Source organism: Salmo salar, chromosome ssa25, assembly GCF_905237065.1.
Source record: "Salmo salar chromosome ssa25, Ssal_v3.1, whole genome shotgun sequence".
Lineage (NCBI taxonomy): Eukaryota > Metazoa > Chordata > Actinopteri > Salmoniformes > Salmonidae > Salmo > Salmo salar.
Genome location: NC_059466.1, coordinates 12,863,700 through 12,882,087, shown reverse-complemented (window position 1 = coordinate 12,882,087; position 18,388 = coordinate 12,863,700). Strand labels below are relative to the sequence as shown.

The following is an 18,388-nucleotide window of genomic DNA, read 5'->3' as shown; positions in this document are numbered from 1 at the left end:
GAAATAGAGCAAGTTAGGGGGATATTTGAGAAGCGAGGTAAAAAAAAAGCTGGGGGGGTATTTATCCTTATGAGTTTCTGACGAATAGCTTTACCTGCTGCTCCTCTTGGCTCGGGCGCGGGCGTAATAGGCCTCGTACGATTTGGGTTTCAGCTCCAGGGCCTTTGTCGCAAACTCCTCTGCCAAGCCAAAGTCCTGTTGCGAGGGGTAGGGTAGGATCAATATGATTAACCAATGCAAGGAAATAGAAATGCACATTGTCCAGGGGGCCAGCTCTCTCTCTTTCTCTGCATCTATCTCCCTGATTGTTTATGGGAGCAAGCTGACATAATGACTACAAGCATGCTATCGCTTGTGGACTTCTGCACAGATTATAATTTAGTCGGCTCAATCAAACTCACTCAACTGGACAGCTTAATAGCTATAATTTTGGACGGGTAGTAGATAGTATTATTTATTGAATTCAATCTGTTCCTAAGAACATTGTGTTAGTTTATGTCACGTTTCATCGATCATAGGCCTGGAACACGAATTGGCTCGAAATTGTATCATGGGGCTTTTAAAGTGCTGTCTACTACTCCCTAAGTGCAGCCATACTTCTGGTATGTGTATCTTTCAAATATGTTCATAAACACACAGTACAACAACAGTTTCTTAGACTTAAAGATCTTCCAACGTCCACTTCTAGTGTCATACATGGCCTGATCGCATATTGTCTTTTTTAACAGAGACATTTGGGAACCAATGACCCAGTAAATATAGCACTAGAGGAGAAAAGGAGAGGAGGATCGTGGGGAATCTTACGTTGGTTTTCCTGCGACAGCGGGAGAGGTTGAGGTACAGAGACACCCTCAGCTCTTTGAAGGCCTTCAGGTCATCGCCAAACCCTTCCCTGGGGAACTTCCTCAGAGCATACTGGTACCTCTGGGCTGCCTCTTTCATCTTCCCCTTCTGCAGGGAGAGGGAAATGAGGGAGAGAGAGCGGGAGGGAGGGATAGATAGAGGGAGGGATGGAAAGAGAAGGACGGTCGTCAGATACTCCCCCCAACCCAACAGCCGTGCTGCAGCAGCCCACACACTCCCTTCCGTCTCGCTCATCAATCACACACAGGTTCCACCCGAGTGGATTGTCCTTATCTGCCATAAAACTCAATCTGTTAAATGTCACGGATCAATCATGGCTCAGAAGGCGAGTGTGGCACGGCACACACCCATTCATCTCTGCTGCGTCGCATTGAGCTGCTCAAAATATGACAGTCATTATGTTGTTTTCTCTCAAGCAAATTAGTGGCTGAGATGTCCTTTCAGTGGCTAAGATATATACAAACACTCCTTTTGATGGCTGATCAATTCAGTAACATCATCAAGGTATAATTACAGTACTTGCATCAGTCTTTGTTTAGATGGTAGCCCATCATAAAATATGATATATATTCCATTCACTCAGAACACACTTGACTGTACATACACATTATTACATTTACATTACATTTTAGTAGACACTCTTATCCAGAGCGACTTACAGTAGTGAATGCATACATTTCATACATTTTTTTTTTCTTTCTGGTCCCCCATGGGAATCGAACCCACAACCCTGGCGTTGCAAACACCATGCTCTACCAACTGAGCCACATTATACAGTATAATGTCCTTGTTAACCTGTTTGGGATAGGGGGCAGTATTTTCACAGCCGGATAAAAAACGTACCCGATTTAATCTGGTTACTACTCCTGCCCAGAAACTAGAATATGCATATAATTAGTAGATTTGGATAGAAAACACTCTAAAGTTTCTAAAACTGTTTGAATGGTGTCTGTGAGTATAACAGAACTCATATGGCAGGCCAAAACCTGAGAGGATTCCATACAGGAAGTGTCCTGTCTGACAATTTGTTCTCCTTCTAGGGCATCTCTATCAAAAATACAGTATCTCTGCTGTAACGTGACATTTTCTAAGGCTTCCATTGGCTCTCAGAAGGCGCTAGAAAGTGGAATGACGTCTCTGCAGTCTCTGGGCGAAAAACAGCAGGAGTTTTTGTGAGTGGTCAGGCAGGGAACAATGACACTGGAGTGCGCGCGCACGAGACGACTTTTCTTTGTCTATCAATGAATATAACGTCGCCCGGTTGGAATATTATCGGTATTTTACGAGAAAAATAGCATAAAAATGTATTTTAAACAGCGTTTAAAATGCTTCGAAGTACGGTAATGGAATATTTTAACATTTTTTTGTCACGAAATGCGCCCGCGCGTCACCCTTCGGGTAGTGACCTCAACGCACGAACAAAACGGAGCTATTTCAATATAACTATGGATTATTTCGAACCAAAACAACATTTGTTGTTGAAGTAGAAGTCCTGGGAGCGGAACGTCTGTCCCTAACAGGTTTTAAGAACAATAAAGTTCAGACTTAAAGGGATACTTCAGGATTTTGGCAATGAGGCCCTTTATCTACTTCTCCAGTCAGAGGAACTCATAGATACCATTTTTATGTCGCTGTGTCAAGTATGAAGTAAGTTGGAGGTAGTTTCCCGAGCCAATGCTAACTAGTGTTAGCACAATGACTGGAAGCCTATGGGTATCTGCTAGCATGCTAGCAGATACCATAGACTTCCAGTCATTATGCGAACGCTAGTTAGCAATTGCACTAGTTAGCATCTTCCTACAAACTGCACAGTACATGTAGATTTTTTATTTTATTTTATTCAACCTTTATTTAATCAGTTAACAAATTCTTATTTACAATGACGGCTTACCCTGGCCTAACCCGGACGACGCTGGACCAATTGTGCACCACCACATGGGTCTCCCAATCACGGCCGGCTGTGATACAGCCTGGAATTGAACCAGGGTCTGTAGTGATGCCTCTAGCACTGAGATGCAGTGCCTTAGACCGCTGCGCCTCTTGGGAGCCTCATTGCCAAAATATAAAGGGCCTCATTGCCAAAATCCCAAATTATAAATTCATTGCCAAAATCCCAAATTATAATTTTAACAGTATAATGTTGACTTGATCTCTTTTCCATACCTTGTAAAGCAGGTTGCCCTCCTCCATAAGCTTCTGCAGGAGAATGATGAGGATATCAGGCTTGGATGTGGCCATAGCCCAGGCTGCATTCCCTGTTGGTCCACACAGACATAGAGAAAGTAGAGTTACACCACTGTCGCTCCCCAATCCACGGACTATATTCACTAGGAAATTGGTAACAAGGTAAAGTTACCTAAAGATTGTACCTGATCGATCATAAGGCGATGTTCTGTACCCTTAGGGTTACATTGAAGGCAGTCAAGAAGAAGAAAAAAAGGATGAGAGATTGAAGGAAGGAAGGAATCATGTAAAAAGATGAAAGCAGAGGAGAATTTGAAACTGCTACAGCTATAAAATGTGATTTATTCATTTTAGACCTTTCCCAGATTAAAGATGGAATTCACAGTAGGGGAAACAGCGCCACTGTCCGCCATTGTTGTTTTGTTGCCGAAGTTGAGGCACATCGCGCAACGCGGGGGGAAAAAAATGGCAGCATATAGAACAGCAGAATATCGCGCGTGCAATTGATGTCTGAGGGAAGAAAACAGTGTTTGTTTTACAATAACTTATTTGTTGTTGTATTATCTGAAATGAACGTGGCTGTTTCACCATTAAGGATTCCTGCACTGATAATACAAACTGAGTTTGTCTGTGGATATACTGTACCTATAATTGCATTGATATGAATCCTAATGGGGAAAAATTGTGATTTGCTGGTCGTAACAGTCATTGAGATCATAGAGACTGATAGCTTTGTGTGCTAGGAACAGGCTACATTGCTACATTGCTACCAGAGCAAGGAGAGTGGGTTGAAGATATTGGCCATTAGCTAATTCAGGGAGCGGTGCACCTGGCTGGCCTGCACTGCAGATGTAAAATGAGGCAGATAAGCTCCAGGCCAAGATAGCTCAGTGAATGTCATTTAGGTGATAAGTACCATTCTCGAATTAGCCCGCCGGCACACCCCGGGGAGAAAAGAAAGAGAGAGTGAGAGAGAGAGGGGGGGAAGAGAGACAGAAAGAGAGAGAGACACTACACACACTAGGTGAATGCTGGTAGAAATTGGTTCAGTGTCATTGCCTTGAATTTAGCAGTGAGCATCAATGAAACCAGGAGTTTGTCACCTGATTCCATGGATTAGCCTCATCTTATTTAGTAGGAGTACAGACACTCCGCTGGAAGCACAAGTCACTCTCATTACTAACATCTTAAAGCAACCAAAATACCGTCCTGTGGTTGGAATAGACGAAAGTGGACACATTAACCGAATGAACATTATTTGCAGACAGACAGACACGGACCATTTGTATAGTTAGAGTTCTTAGTTTCTTACCCAGTTTAGCCCCCTTCTTCAGCAGGGTCACCACTACCGACGTGTTCCGACACCCGATCGCCCGGTCCAATGGCCTCATGCCACTGTAGTCCACATGCTCTATCACCGCTCCTCTCTCCACCAGGTAATGGACCTACACACCAGGAACAACACAGTCAAACTTCCTTAGTCAGAACACATACTCTTAAACTGTCCCATAGATCTTTGGTAATTCTCAGCAGTGTGCGTCCCATAAGGAGACACAGAGGACTTGTGTTGGGCCTAACTAAGGGGCAGGCCTAGTGAGACAGATTTAGATCGAGCTCAATGACTGTCTCTGTCTGTCCATCCGTCCGTCCATCTCTCTCTACTACTCACGATCGATGCGTCGCCGTAGAAGGCGGCCAGGTCCAGTGGAGTCCGTCCATTCTTGTCCGTGTGGTCTATGACCGCACCCTTCTCCACCAGAAACTGCACAACGTTCTTATGTCCTTTCAAACATGCCCAGCTCAGGGGCGTTAACCCTTCCTTGTCCATCGATGTCAACAACGCACCTGGGAGAGACCGAATATTCAACACCATATTTCTCAAAACCACAGCAAAACATTTGATATAAAACTAAGTGTGATATGTGGTTATAGAAATTTGAATGCTCAAAATTTTTATTTCATTTGACTTTAGAAAAAGAGCAGATGGTTTGCATCCCAAATGGCACCCTATTTCCTTTATAGTGCACTACTTTTGAGAGTCTTATGAGCCCTGGTAAAAAGAAGGGTGCCATTTGGGACACAGACCACAGGAGGTTGGTGGCAGCTTAATTTGGGAGAATGGACTCCTGGTAATGGCTGGAGCGGAATACGTGGAACGGTATCAAATACATCAAACACATGGTTTCCATGTGTTTGATACCATTCCATTTACTCCATTCCAGCCATTATTATGAGCTGTCCTCACCTCCGCAGCTTCCACGGACACAGACGATATCTAGCGTAGCGTCGTGGTAACTCACCCTTTGACAGCAGAAAGTCGGCCGTGCTCAGGTGGCCCTCGCACGCCGCCACCATGAGTAGTGTCCGTCCCTGTTTGTCACTGATGTTCACGTCAGCACCATGCTGCAGCAGCAGCTCTGCAATCTGACACACACACAGATTTACAGTAAACTCTACTTCCTCAGGGTAAATCGTCATGGTTACTTTGATGTGTAATTGTAGTTTGAGGCAAGCATTGTGTGTGTTCCTCACCTGCCAGAGTCCCTGTCTGACAGCACAGAAGAGAGGTGAGACCCCTCTGCGGTTGATCTGCTGCACCATGGCCCCCTGCTCCAGCAGGAAGCCACACACGTCCATCTTCCCCCGGCCCGCCGACACTGTCAGAGCTGAGGAGACCAGAGGAGAGGAGATAGGTAAGGACTAGGGTCAGCAAGGGTGAGACCATACACACACACGACAGGCTATGGTCTGGCTCACGTGAGACAAAGCTTGCTCCCATTCAAGTTGAAAATATACAGCATTTAGTTGTACATTCACTGAGCGCCAACAATTGGACTCAACCACAATATGTATTATTTCCTTCTTGAGAAAAGGGACAAAACAAGTGTCTGAATATGTCAATGGATAATAAGCTGCAATAAAGCTTAATAAACAATACTCTCTGATTGTACATTAATGTGGGAACCTTATCTCTTGGAATCGTGTGCTGGGCCTGGTTAGTCATTCCATGATAAAAATAAACACTGACGCAGGAACTGTGGTCAGGAAGTTTGGACACACACACACACACACACACACACACACACACACACACACACACACACACACACACACACACACACACACACACACACACACACACACACACACACACACACACACACACACACACAGGAATAGGAGAGCAACAGAGACATACACATACTACAAACACAATGTTTGAATAGCCTATTACTGGTTAAGGCACTCATGTTGTTACATTATGTACTTTATATAGGCCTACCATCGATAACTATGTTATACTGTAGGTACGAATTCAACTGGTTAACTTGTTGCCTTAAGCTGTCTGATAGTAGTGTGCCAAGAGTTTCGAGACTTGAGAAGTGACCTCATCTAATGTCTGCATGATAGCAGGTCGAAAACAACAAAAACAGGGGGGAAAAAATAAACGAGATACCATTAATATGCTGACAGGTTAATTAATAAATCTTTGCCATTTCTGTTTTCATTCAAATTACTGTAGTGTATGTACGTATTCTATTTTAAAGACAGATGCATGCAAGTATGCTCCAACTAATCTAAACGCATAAGATACAGTGACAAACCACGCATTTATGATACAATAGTCAATAGGCTCACCTCCTGCTTTGCATTCAGTTGAGCCATGCCAAAACAGACTAATCCTAGCAGTAGTTCGAAGCCCACATTCAGTGGATGCTACACTTTACTGTGGGCTGTGGTAGATTCAGGCAATCTTGGATGAATGTTGGTATCCAAACAAATAAATCCACAGAGACCACAGAGTGAGGGAGAGAGCGAATAGTGGTGCTTTCTGATTCACCTCAGGAAGATTCAAGACCCAGAGCCCCTGTCTCTGTCTGAGTGACATCATCCACCTGGATGTGAGTGTGAGCGGTGGGTTGTTCCATTATGAGCCTGTCTCAGCTGACCACACCCTCCATCTGATCCACTAGCATATCTCTTCAAAGCAGACATACACCTCCAGACTACTACACAGTACAAATCTCTATGGGGCAGCAACAGCCAAAACAGATTTGAGATCAGCTGGCTCCATGAGTAAAAACTCAAAAGCCCAGAGGATTAAATATTTGATTGTTCTAATGATTGACTCTTTCAGGGTTGCATTCATTTTTTGATCTGTGATTTTAGACACGATTCTGATGTACACTTATCTGGAGTGGGATGTTAAGGGATGACTAACAGTGGTCTCTGTCTGCATACTACTTTCAAACCCTATAGGAGACCCCAGTGGCATTCCTCGCTGATCTTCTAAGTACAATTCAATGCATTTTATGTCTCTCTCTGATCTCACAAACATTACTCTTTACTGCGCCCATTCCCTCCCTCCCTCTTTCCTTCCTTCCCTCCTTCTTTCAGAGCCAGGTATGTTCTGTAATAAGCCACTCAACCTTGTATTTCCTCCTAATCTGCCTCTCCGGCCCACCAACACTGCTGTCGTTAGGGGAGGGGGGACTGTAAATCACAGTCTGATACGCAAACCAAACCTGGAAATAATAGTACACTATGAAAAATCTGGGAAACCAGGCCTTGTATTCATAGCTGACTTTGAAAAGGCTTTTGATAAAGTACAACTGAAATGTATATATAAATGCCTGGAATATTTCAATTTTGGAGAATCTCTTATACAATGGGTTAAAGTTATGTAAAGTAACCCTAGGTGTAAAATAGTAAATAGTGGCTACTTCTTAGAAAGTATTAAACTGTCAAGAGGAGTAAACAAGGTTGTTCACTATCGGCATATCTATTTATTATGGCCATTGAAACGTTAGCTATTAGAATCAGATCCAACAATAATATCAATGTGTTAGAAATCCAAGGCTTAAAAACAAAGGTGTCATTGAACGCTGATGATTCATGTTTTCTTTTAAATCCACAACTTGGAACCCTCCACAGCCTCATAGAGGGTCTAGATACTTGTTCTAACCTCTCTGGATTACAACCGAATGATGATAAGTATACGTGTTGGATCACTTACAAATGTTTGGGGGATTACCGTGTAGTTTACCAATAAAATGGTCTGACGGTGAAGTGGACATACTCTGTATTTATTTGGGTATTTGGGGCGGCAGGTAGCTTAGTGGTTAGAGCGTTGGGCCAGTAATAGAAAGTTAGCAAAAATAGATAAGATCTTGCTACCATGGAAAGGGGAAAAAAATCACTCTGATTAACTCTTTAGTCATATGCCCATTTACCTATTTGCTTATGGCCTTGCCTACACCTAGCAACTTGTTTTTTAAATTAGATGTAAAAAAAATATTCCATTTTATTTGGAACGGCAAGCCAGACAAAATTAAACATGCCTATTTATACACTGCTCAAAAAAATAAAGGGAACACTAAAATAACACATCCTGAATGAATGAAAATTCTTATTAAATACTTTTTTCTTTACATAGTTGAATGTGCTGACAACAGAATCACACAAAAATAATCAATGGAAATCCAATTTATCAACCCATGGAGGTCTGGATTTGGAGTCACACTCAAAATTAAAGTGGAAAACCACACTACAGGCTGATCCAACTTTGATGTAATGTCCTTAAAACAAGTCAAAATGAGGCTCAGTAGTGTGTGTGGCCTCCACGTGCCTGTATGACCTCCCTACAACGCCTGGGCATGCTCCTGATGAGGTGGCGGATGGTCTCCTGAGGGATCTCCTCCCAGACCTGGACTAAAGCATCCGCCAACTCCTGGACAGTCTGTGGTGCAACGTGGCGTTGGTGGATGGAGCGAGACATGATGTCCCAGATGTGCTCAATTGGATTCAGGTCTGGGGAACGGGCGGGCCAGTCCATAGCATCAATGCCTTCCTCTTGCAGGAACTGCTGACACACTCCAGCCACATGAGGTCAAGCATTGTCTTGCATTAGGAGGAACCCAGGGCCAACCGCACCAGCATATGGTCTCACAAGGGGTCTGAGGATCTCATCTCGGTACCTAATGGCAGTCAGGCTACCTCTGGCGAGCTCATGGAGGGCTGTGCGGCCCCCCAAAGAAATGCCACCCTACACCATGACTGACCCACCGCCAAACCGGTCATGCTGGAGGATGTTGCAGGCAGCAGAACGTTCTCCACGGCGTCTCCAGACTCTGTCACGTCTGTCACGTGCTCAGTGTGAACCTGCTTTCATCTGTGAAGAGCACAGGGCGCCAGTGGCGAATTTGCCAATCTTGGTGTTCTCTGGCAAATGCCAAACGTCCTGCACGGTGTTGGGCTGTAAGCACTACCCCCACCTGTGGACGTCGGGCCCTCATACCACCCTCATGGAGTCTGTTTCTGACCGTTTGAGCAGACACATGCACATTTGTGGCCTGCTGGAGGTTATTTTGCAGGGCTCTGGCAGTGCTTCTCCTGCTCCTCCTTGCACAAAGGCGGCGGTAGCGGTCCTGCTGCTGGGTTGTTGCCCTCCTACGGCCTCCTCCACGTCTCCTGATGTACTGGCCTGTCTCCTGGTAGCGCCTCCATGCTCTGGACACTACGCTGACAGACACAGCAAACCTTCTTGCCACAGCTCGAATTGATGTGACATCCTGGATGAGCTGCACTACCTGAGCCACTTGTGTGGGTTGTAGACTCCGTCTCATGCTACCACTAGAGTGAAAGCACCGCCAGCATTCAAAAGTGACCAAAACATCAGCCAGGAAGCATAGGAACTGAGAAGTGGTCTGTGGTTACCACCTGCAGAACCACTCCTTTATTGGGGGTGTCTTGCTAATTGCCTATAATTTCCACCTGTTGTCTATTCCATTTGCACATCAGCATGTGAAATGTATTGTCAATCAGTGTTGCTTCCTAAGTGGACAGTTTCATTTCACAGAAGTGTGATTGACTTGGAGTTACATTGTGTTGTTTAAGTGTTCCCTTTATTTTTTTGAGCAGTGTATATATATATATATATATATATATATATATATATATATATATATATGTGTGTGTGTGATGGATATATATATATATATATATATATATAATAATTAATTAGTTGGTTGTAACTTTTGAAAATAACTATATAGGTAATAGGGTGCCATTTGGGACACACAGTCCAGAATACCAGAGAGGCCATGACTTTACAGTGTCCCGTGTCAAGGTGCACAGTTTGTAGACATGCACTAGCAGCTAATAATTTATGAAACAGCTGATTCTGAAGGTTTAGATGGAGACCATTGCAAGGCTAACTGGAGAAGCAGGGTGCCAGCTGTAGCATGACATCTGTATCAGTCGGTCAAGGACACCACAGCGACATACGATATCCATCACATGAAGACCTACATCCTGACTGTGACTGTGGCAGCATGGGAGTTGCAGTCTATTTCTATGTAGGTCTAGATCATTACAAGTTCACTCCACCAGCAAAGAAACTAAAGTATGACATGTCAGCCTGGCATATGTCTTCCCAGCTGTAAATAATTAAACACAACCAAACACTTATAACACAAACAACTAAACACCACATATATTAAACACAGCCTGTGAACGGGGAAGATTCTTGGCATAATTACAGTGGATAATATACGGTACTACACTCGATGTCTCTACTGTATATTTCATAACAATGAGAAGTTGATCTCATCGTTTTACTAAGTAATCTAGAAAATGTCAGGGGTGCCGCTTGACTTGGTCGCTGCATTATTCATTTTTGATATATGTGATATATAATGTAAACAAACCTTCTCTTTTACAGATGGAAAACAACCCCCATTTGCAATTTCCTACAGAAACCATAACCTCAGAATAGCTCTTCTCTTGTAACTTGAGATATATGCCATGTGATCACAAACATTATACCTCACCGTGTCTATATGCCTTTCCCCTTACCTTTTGCACTGCCGCCGACTTATTCACGTATATCAGAAAGCTGTTTTACAAAGAGGGCTAAATTACCTTTTGTCATTCCTAGAAGTAAAACAGTCAGGAGGGAATTTGTTATTTATTTTTTGCCAACACAGAGCCGTGATCCAATCTCTCTCTATCCAAACAAAGTGCAATGGGCCTATTTGCATAAAGATGTTATTTCTTTCACATATGAAATTATATTTCTCAGACAGGTCGTTAACTGAGAGAATTTGTTCAGAGCTGCAGCAATAAATGTCAATTTTCGGGAGGATATTTCACCGGGGGTATTTGTGTCTCACTGAGTTTTCTCCCATATCACCATACAGGCCTCCAGATTGGGTTAATAAACCCTAAATCATAATTAATATGAAGGGGTCTGACTGTGATATTGACTCAGTATTTCTAAGGCCTAAAAGGTTCTGCTGTCTATGCCGTATCCACAACATTTAAGTATTGTTGCTCTTTTCTATAGCTGTGATGGCTCTCCATTGAATTACAACCCAATCCCACCTGTAAAGAGGCATTGAATACAACCATTTGAATCATTCTCCTAAGGGGTCAGGAAAAGTGCAGAGAAGCGTAATTTCTTTATGTTTGCTAAAATACATATATTCAATGAGTTTAAAGCACCACAGTGCACAAAATCATTAATATTTGCATATTTGCTTTGAATGAGCCTAGTGCCAGGTGGGTGAAAAGGGCTTTGAAAATGCGTTCATTAAGTGGCTGAGGTGGGTGTTGGAGCGTGTCGTTGGTGTTGTGCCCGGCGCCATTCGGCCACCTGCAACCTGCTATTGCATTAGCCTATAATGGATGGGAGTTGAAAGGACGAACGTGGCTATGATTTAACATCCACTAGGTAAATACATAGAGCTCAGAGGCAAATATTAGATCACAGTTACAGCAGGTGGCACATACCGGATGACTTTGAGAATGAAGGCAAGCATGACTACTATTATTCACAGTAATGGTCATGTCTACAGGAACCAGCCATGGCTTGTGTGTAAATCTGCTCTGTTTAAAGGGACCCATACACATCTGCCTACTACTTATGATAAATTAGTATTTTGTCCTATACCTCTTGCAAATCAAAACGGTATTGCGAATCAAATCTTACTTGTCACATGCTTCGTAAACAACAGAAACAGCGTAAGTCAGCATTTCACTGTTAGTCTACACCTGTTGTTTACGAAGCATGTGTCATATAAAATTTGATTTGCACTACTGTCTAATGAAGTAAAAATAAAGCAGGTCTCTATCCTTCTCTAAAACAAAGTAGGTGGTGGGGGTTGGAACAGAAATGTTGGTATGCAGCAGTGTGATGATGTAACAAAGTACAAAACTTGAAGCAGCAGTTTTTGATTAAAAAATATCTAAGTTTTCGTACAAATCTAAATAACACTGCGGCCCATTTCCCAGCCATAAGAACATGCGGCGCTAAGATGGAAAGCAGCCGTTTCCAGAGATGAAGGCCCATTTCGAATGGAGATATCTTTGTCCCTAGGATGTAGTAAGCCCCAAAGCCCTTCATCACTTTTTGCTACAAAATGTATTTGCAGAAGCAGCACCAGTTGGCAGAAGTAGCACTAAGGAGAATACAGTGAGGGCCTATGGGCCCTGGTCAAAAGTAGTGCACTATATAGGGAATAGGGTGTCACTTGGAACAGAGCTATCCGCTCTCTCCTAGTCCTAATGGGCTGTCCTACATCAGAGCCATCCTCTCTCTCTCTCTCTCCTACATGAGAGCCATCCTCTCTATCTCCTAGTCCTAATGGGCTGTCCTACATCAGAGCCATCCTTTCTCTCTCCTAGTCCTAATGGGCTGTCCTACATCAGAGCCATCCTCTCTCTCTCCTAGTCCTAATAGTCTGTCCTACATCAGAGCCATCCTCTCTCTCTCCTAGTCCTAATGGGCTGTCCTACATCAGAGCCATCCTCTCTCTCTCCTAGTCCTAATGGGCTGTCCTACATCAGAGCCATCCTCTCTCTCTCTCTCCTAGTCCTAATGGGCTGACATACATCAGAGCCATCCTCTCTCTCTCCTAGTCCTAATGGGCTGTCCTACATCAGAGCCATCCTTTCTCTCTCCTAGTCCTAATGGGCTGTCCTACATCAGAGCCATCCTTTCTCTCTCCTAGTCCTAATGGGCTGTCCTACATCAGAGCCATCCTTTCTCTCTCCTAGTCCTAATGGGCTGACCTACATCAGAGCCATCCTTTCTCTCCTAGTCCTAATGGGCTGTCCTACATCAGAGCCATCCTTTCTCTCCTAGTCCTAATGGGCTGTCCTACATCAGAGCCATCCTTTCTCTCTCCTAGTCCTAATGGGCTGTCCTACATCAGAGCCATCCTTTCTCTCTCCTAGTCCTAATGGGCTGTCCTACATCAGAGCCATCCTCTCTCTCTCCTAGTCCTAATGGGCTGTCCTACATCAGAGCCATCCTTTCTCTCTCCTAGTCCTAATGGGCTGTCCTACATCAGAGCCATCCTCTCTCTCCTTAGTCCTAATGGGCTGTCCTACATCAGAGCCATCCTTTCTCTCTCCTAGTCCTAATGGGCTGTCCTACATCAGAGCCATCCTCTCTCTCTCCTAGTCCTAATGGGCTGACATACATCAGAGCCATCCTTTCTCTCTCCTAGTCCTAATGGGCTGACATACATCAGAGCCATCCTTTCTCTCCTAGTCCTAATGGGCTGACCTACATCAGAGCCATCCTTTCTCTCCTAGTCCTAATGGGCTGTCCTACATCAGAGCCATCCTCTCTCTCTCCTAGTCCTAATGGGCTGTCCTACATCAGAGCCATCCTCTCTCTCCCTAGTCCTAATGGGCTGTCCTACATCAGAGCCATCCTCTCTCTCTCCTAGTCCTAATGGGCTGACATACATCAGAGCCATCCTCTCTCTCTCCTAGTCCTAATGGGCTGTCCTACATCAGAGCCATCCTTTCTCTCTCCTAGTCCTAATGGGCTGTCCTACATCAGAGCCATCCTCTCTCTCTCCTAGTCCTAATGGGCTGTCCTACATCAGAGCCATCCTCTCTCTCTCCTAGTCCTAATGGGCTGTCCTACATCAGAGCAATCCTTTCAGGTTATGTTTCCTCCAGCATCTTCACAAGGTCCTTTGCTGTTGTTCTGGGATTGATTTGCACTTTTCGCACCAAAGTACGTTCATCTCTAGGAGACAGAACACGTCTCCTTCCTGAGCGGTATGACGGCTGCGTGGTCCCATGGTGTTTATACTGGTGTGCCTTCTTAAAAGGTCATTTGTGGAATTTGTTTCCTTCTTAATGCGTTTGAGCCAATCAGTTGTGTTGTGACAAGGTAGTAATATGCAAAGACAAACAATTGTCCATGATTACTTTAAGACATGAAGGTCAGTCAATACGGAAAATGTCAAGAACTTTGAAAGTTTCTTCAAGTGCAGTCGCAAAAACCATCAAGTGCTATGATGAAACTGGCTCTCATGAGGACCACCACAGGAACGGAAGACCCAGAGTTACCTCGGCTGCAGAGGATAAGTTCATTAGTTACCAGCCTCAGAAATTGCAGCCCAAATAAATGCTTCACAGTGTTCACTTAACAGACACATCTCAACATCAACTGTTCAGAGGGGACAGTGTGAATCAGGCCTTCATGGTCAAATTGCTGCAAATAAACCACTACGAAAGGACACCAATAATAAGAAGAGACTTGCTTGGGCAAAGAAACACGAGCAATGAACATTAGACCGGTGGAAATTTGTCCTTTGGTCTGGAGTCCAAATTTGAGATTTTTGGTTCCAACCGCTGTGTCTTTGTGAGACGCGGTGTGGGTGAACGGATGATCTCTGGATGTGTATTTCCCACCATAAAGCATGGAAGAGGAGGTATTATGGTGTGAGGGTGCTTTGCTGGTGACACTGTCTATGACACTTAACCAGCATGGCTACCACTGTATTCTGCAGCAATACGCCATCCCATCTGGTTTGGGCTTAGTGGGACTATCATTTGTTTTTCAACAAGACAATGACCCAACACACCTCCAGGCTGTGTAAGGGCTATTTGACCAAGAAGGAGAGTGATGGAGTGCTGCATCAGATGACCTGGCCTCCACAATCCCCCGACCATAACCAAATTGAGATGGTTTGGGATGAGTTGGACTACAGAGTGAAGGAAAAGCAGCCAACAAGTGCTCAGCATGTGTGGGAACTCCTTTAAGACGGTTGGAAAACCATTCCAGGTGAAGCTGGTTGAGAGAATGCCAAGAGTGTGCAAAGCTGTCATCAAGGCAAAGGTTGGCTATTTGAAGAATCTCAAATATAAAACATATTTTGATTTGTTTAACACTTTTTTGGTTACTACATGATTCCATGTGTTATTTCATAGTTTTGATGTCTTCACTATTATTCTACAATGTAGAACATAGTAAAAATTAAGAAAAACTATTGAATGAGTAGGTTTTCTAAAACTTTTGACCGGTAGTGTACATCAGAACCATTTGTTACTGCTAGGCTACACCAGGCTGACATTCTACTGAGGCCACAGAGAGACTATTGTTCACATTCTCTCTCACCATTAGATTGTGTGCTCTAAAACATACCTATAAAAATGAGCTGCCCAAATGATGAGGAGTTGGGAACTTCTGTCCCATTTCAATGCAGTTCTGGTCTAGATTATTATGCTTTCTAAGCAACAGTTGGTCACCATGATCATATACAATGGGTTTCTTTCATGTTGGGCCAAACAAGCAAAGTTCTGCTACTGTGAAAAAGTCAGAGAGACATCTGATAGACAGACACACACAGATCCCTGTCTGTACTGTTGTACTCCAATTTTTTAACAGACTACCACAGATAAGAGAATGCTGGAGTCCGTTATCTCCACTCTGTCTCTGTTTATCTCCAGTGTGCAGCTTTCCACAAGAGGTGATAAGAATAACAAAAACAACAATAATAATTTCTAAAAACTTGTCTTGGTGTAGTCTACATTCCAAATGGCACTCTATTCCCTATGGACCCTAGTCAAAAGTAGTGCACTTTTAAAGGGATAGGGTGCCATTTGGGACTCAGTAAGGGTGCCATTTGGGACTGAGCCAAAGAATACCCTTAAGAAATGTGTTTACTCGGTCAGTACACAGAGACGCTGTACCAACACGAATAGTGATGGTACTGGTAAGTGGTAATGTTTATCAGCATGGGGGTACTGTTATTGTGGCAAATGTTTAAAACCCATCCCAATTTTAATACTTCCATACCCAAGGGCCTCATCTTTGATTTATATCAAAACACAATGTCACCCACTGACACATTTGTTTTGTTCAGCATTTAAATGACAACCCTGGTGACTCACAGAAATGACAACAGACCCATGATTTTAGGGTGCGTCCCAAATGGCACCGTATTCCCTAAAAAGTGTACAACTTTAGAACAGGACCCATAGGGCTCTAGTCACAAGTAGAGCGCTATGTAGGAAATAGGGTGCCTCTTTGGACGCATACTTTTAGACTTTTGTTCCCGGCTCCATTTGGCTTCCTGCACCATTTACAGGATCAATCTTAAATTGCTTTGACTGGTCATTAACAACTCATGTCTCTTGCAGCCCCCCCCCCGCGCCAGCAGCTCCATAGCTCTCCTGCTCCTGCTTTTCCTCTCTCAACTGTTGCTTTTGTCAGATGGGTCCCAACTTTCCTGCTCTTCCAAAAGAGGTCTTGCATATAATTTTTAAGTGGCCACTAAGTACATTGTACCTCTGCCAATATCAACAGTTTCTCTGTATTCCGACTGGCACTTTAATACTGTCCAACGAAAAGACTAATAATTCTCCGCAGTGCTTTATGATCAATGGTTCGTTTCAGGTCGAAACTGAAGCTCTGGCGACACTTCCAGTAAGAAGAACATATGAGTAATGTGTGATAATGGTAGAAACACAGGACACAAAATGAGGGCAAATGGCTTGACATGACCTAAATGGACAATGTATTGCACTGATGACTTCGTGCTTAGACTGCTCTTGCTGGGAACGATGGCGGTAATTCTGCTCTAAAGTAGAAATTCACTCAGTAAGCACCACAGGATGGCCTGATGGCTCTCCATCCAGATAAAGGACCAAATGACCAAAGCAGGGACGCTTTTAAAGCGTCTTTCCGCTGAGCGGAAACTAAGTTCTCACTGCCACTGTTTCGGTACAAATCTAAGGGATGGGGCTGGAGAAATGTAACCACTCTCAAATTCATTGACAGTCCATGACATCTAAATGATAGTTTTAACCATGTTTTGAAACTATACAGTTTGTTTACATTTACTTTGTTTACAAACAGAGTTAAACCGTTAACTTAAAATGACACAACGACTAGGTTCCAGTTTAACCACGTTTACTAAACCGTATTTCCACAATACATGGTTGCCATTGTACTCATGTCAGGTCCATCAACAGTGAGACTACCACGCAGGTATAACAATAACAGAGTGATACAGTAGCACCGTAATAACAGAAATATAGGGATACTTAAAACATGAATGTCCCAAGTATTATTTAACTTACCCATTAAAAATGGGATGTGACAAAGTTTTTATTTGTATTACTCAAGCGGCCACAAGACCAGATCCTCCCCTTTTAGTCAGACAGTCAGCAAGCTGTTCCTTTGTGGCCGACCACAGAATCCGCTGGATTCTCTGGGCTTGAATAAGGTCCTTAATGCTGCTAATCTCAAGACAGTCTTTTCTCTGTGACATACTTGGTTGACTTGACAGCATCATCTATGGAGTAGTTGTCAGTGACACAAAATACAGGTAGAATGTGCCGTTTTGTCTCACCAGTGGTAAGTTCTGAGAACAGAGTTGTCAGAAAGATGGCATCGTCAATTCCATCCGCAAGAGCAAGGGTTTCCCCAGCAAGTGTGCTTTGGACAACCCTTCTGATCCTTTTTGACTGCCAACAGATAGGTGAGAATCTTCCTCCTTCACCCATTAACACGATTAGATGTCCATCTTGTGTGCCTCCATCTGTAAGGTTCCCTAGGGAAGCATCACTCAAGACAACTAGTTCAGAGAGTCATCTTTTCCAACATGCTGAAACTTTAGAGTCACATGTTGTGATTTCAGTTTACGAACAACTTTGTTTGCCTCATGAATGTACAGTGGCGTGTTTTGTGTTTGATGCCAAGTTGCAGCCAGCCAACATTACATCAGGTCTACTCTGTCTAGCAACCCATAGAATTTGACCTATCTTTGACCTCAATTGACCAGCTTCAATTCCACAGAGAGGGGAATTCCGTTCTACGGCTCTTGAAGAATCCATGTGGATGGGTTGAAGATTAATGACATAGCTTTCCTGTTGCGTCAGTATTGTTCCGTCAACTGTAATAAACTCTATGCCAACATAACAAAAACTATCATGCTCCTCACGGCCGACCTGGAAAACTGCTTTGAGGTGTGGAATCACAGTTGTAGATGAAGTCCCCAGATGAAGTCATCAACATGACAGGCAAGTA

The 18,388-nt window shown here is 43.6% G+C and overlaps 1 protein-coding gene across 7 annotated transcripts in view; it reads right to left on the bottom strand.

Moving 5' to 3' along the window:
- LOC106586176 (protein TANC1) overlaps positions 1-18,388 on the bottom strand; it is a 279,123-nt gene that overhangs the window by 3,104 nt on the left and 257,631 nt on the right. For 5 of the 7 annotated variants that reach the window (XM_014173125.2, XM_014173124.2, XM_014173126.2 and 2 more), the window contains 8 exons: positions 5,581-5,714; positions 5,349-5,472; positions 4,718-4,893; positions 4,361-4,493; positions 3,234-3,263; positions 3,028-3,119; positions 805-951; positions 95-195 (listed from right to left, as the gene is read on the bottom strand). In XM_014173125.2, the coding sequence (XP_014028600.2) occupies positions 95-195; positions 805-951; positions 3,028-3,119; positions 3,234-3,263; positions 4,361-4,493; positions 4,718-4,893; positions 5,349-5,472; positions 5,581-5,714 (937 nt within the window). The remainder of the gene's footprint in view (positions 1-94; positions 196-804; positions 952-3,027; positions 3,120-3,233; positions 3,264-4,360; positions 4,494-4,717; positions 4,894-5,348; positions 5,473-5,580; positions 5,715-18,388) is intronic. The other 2 variants (XM_014173128.2, XM_014173131.2) reach the window with 1 other exon arrangement.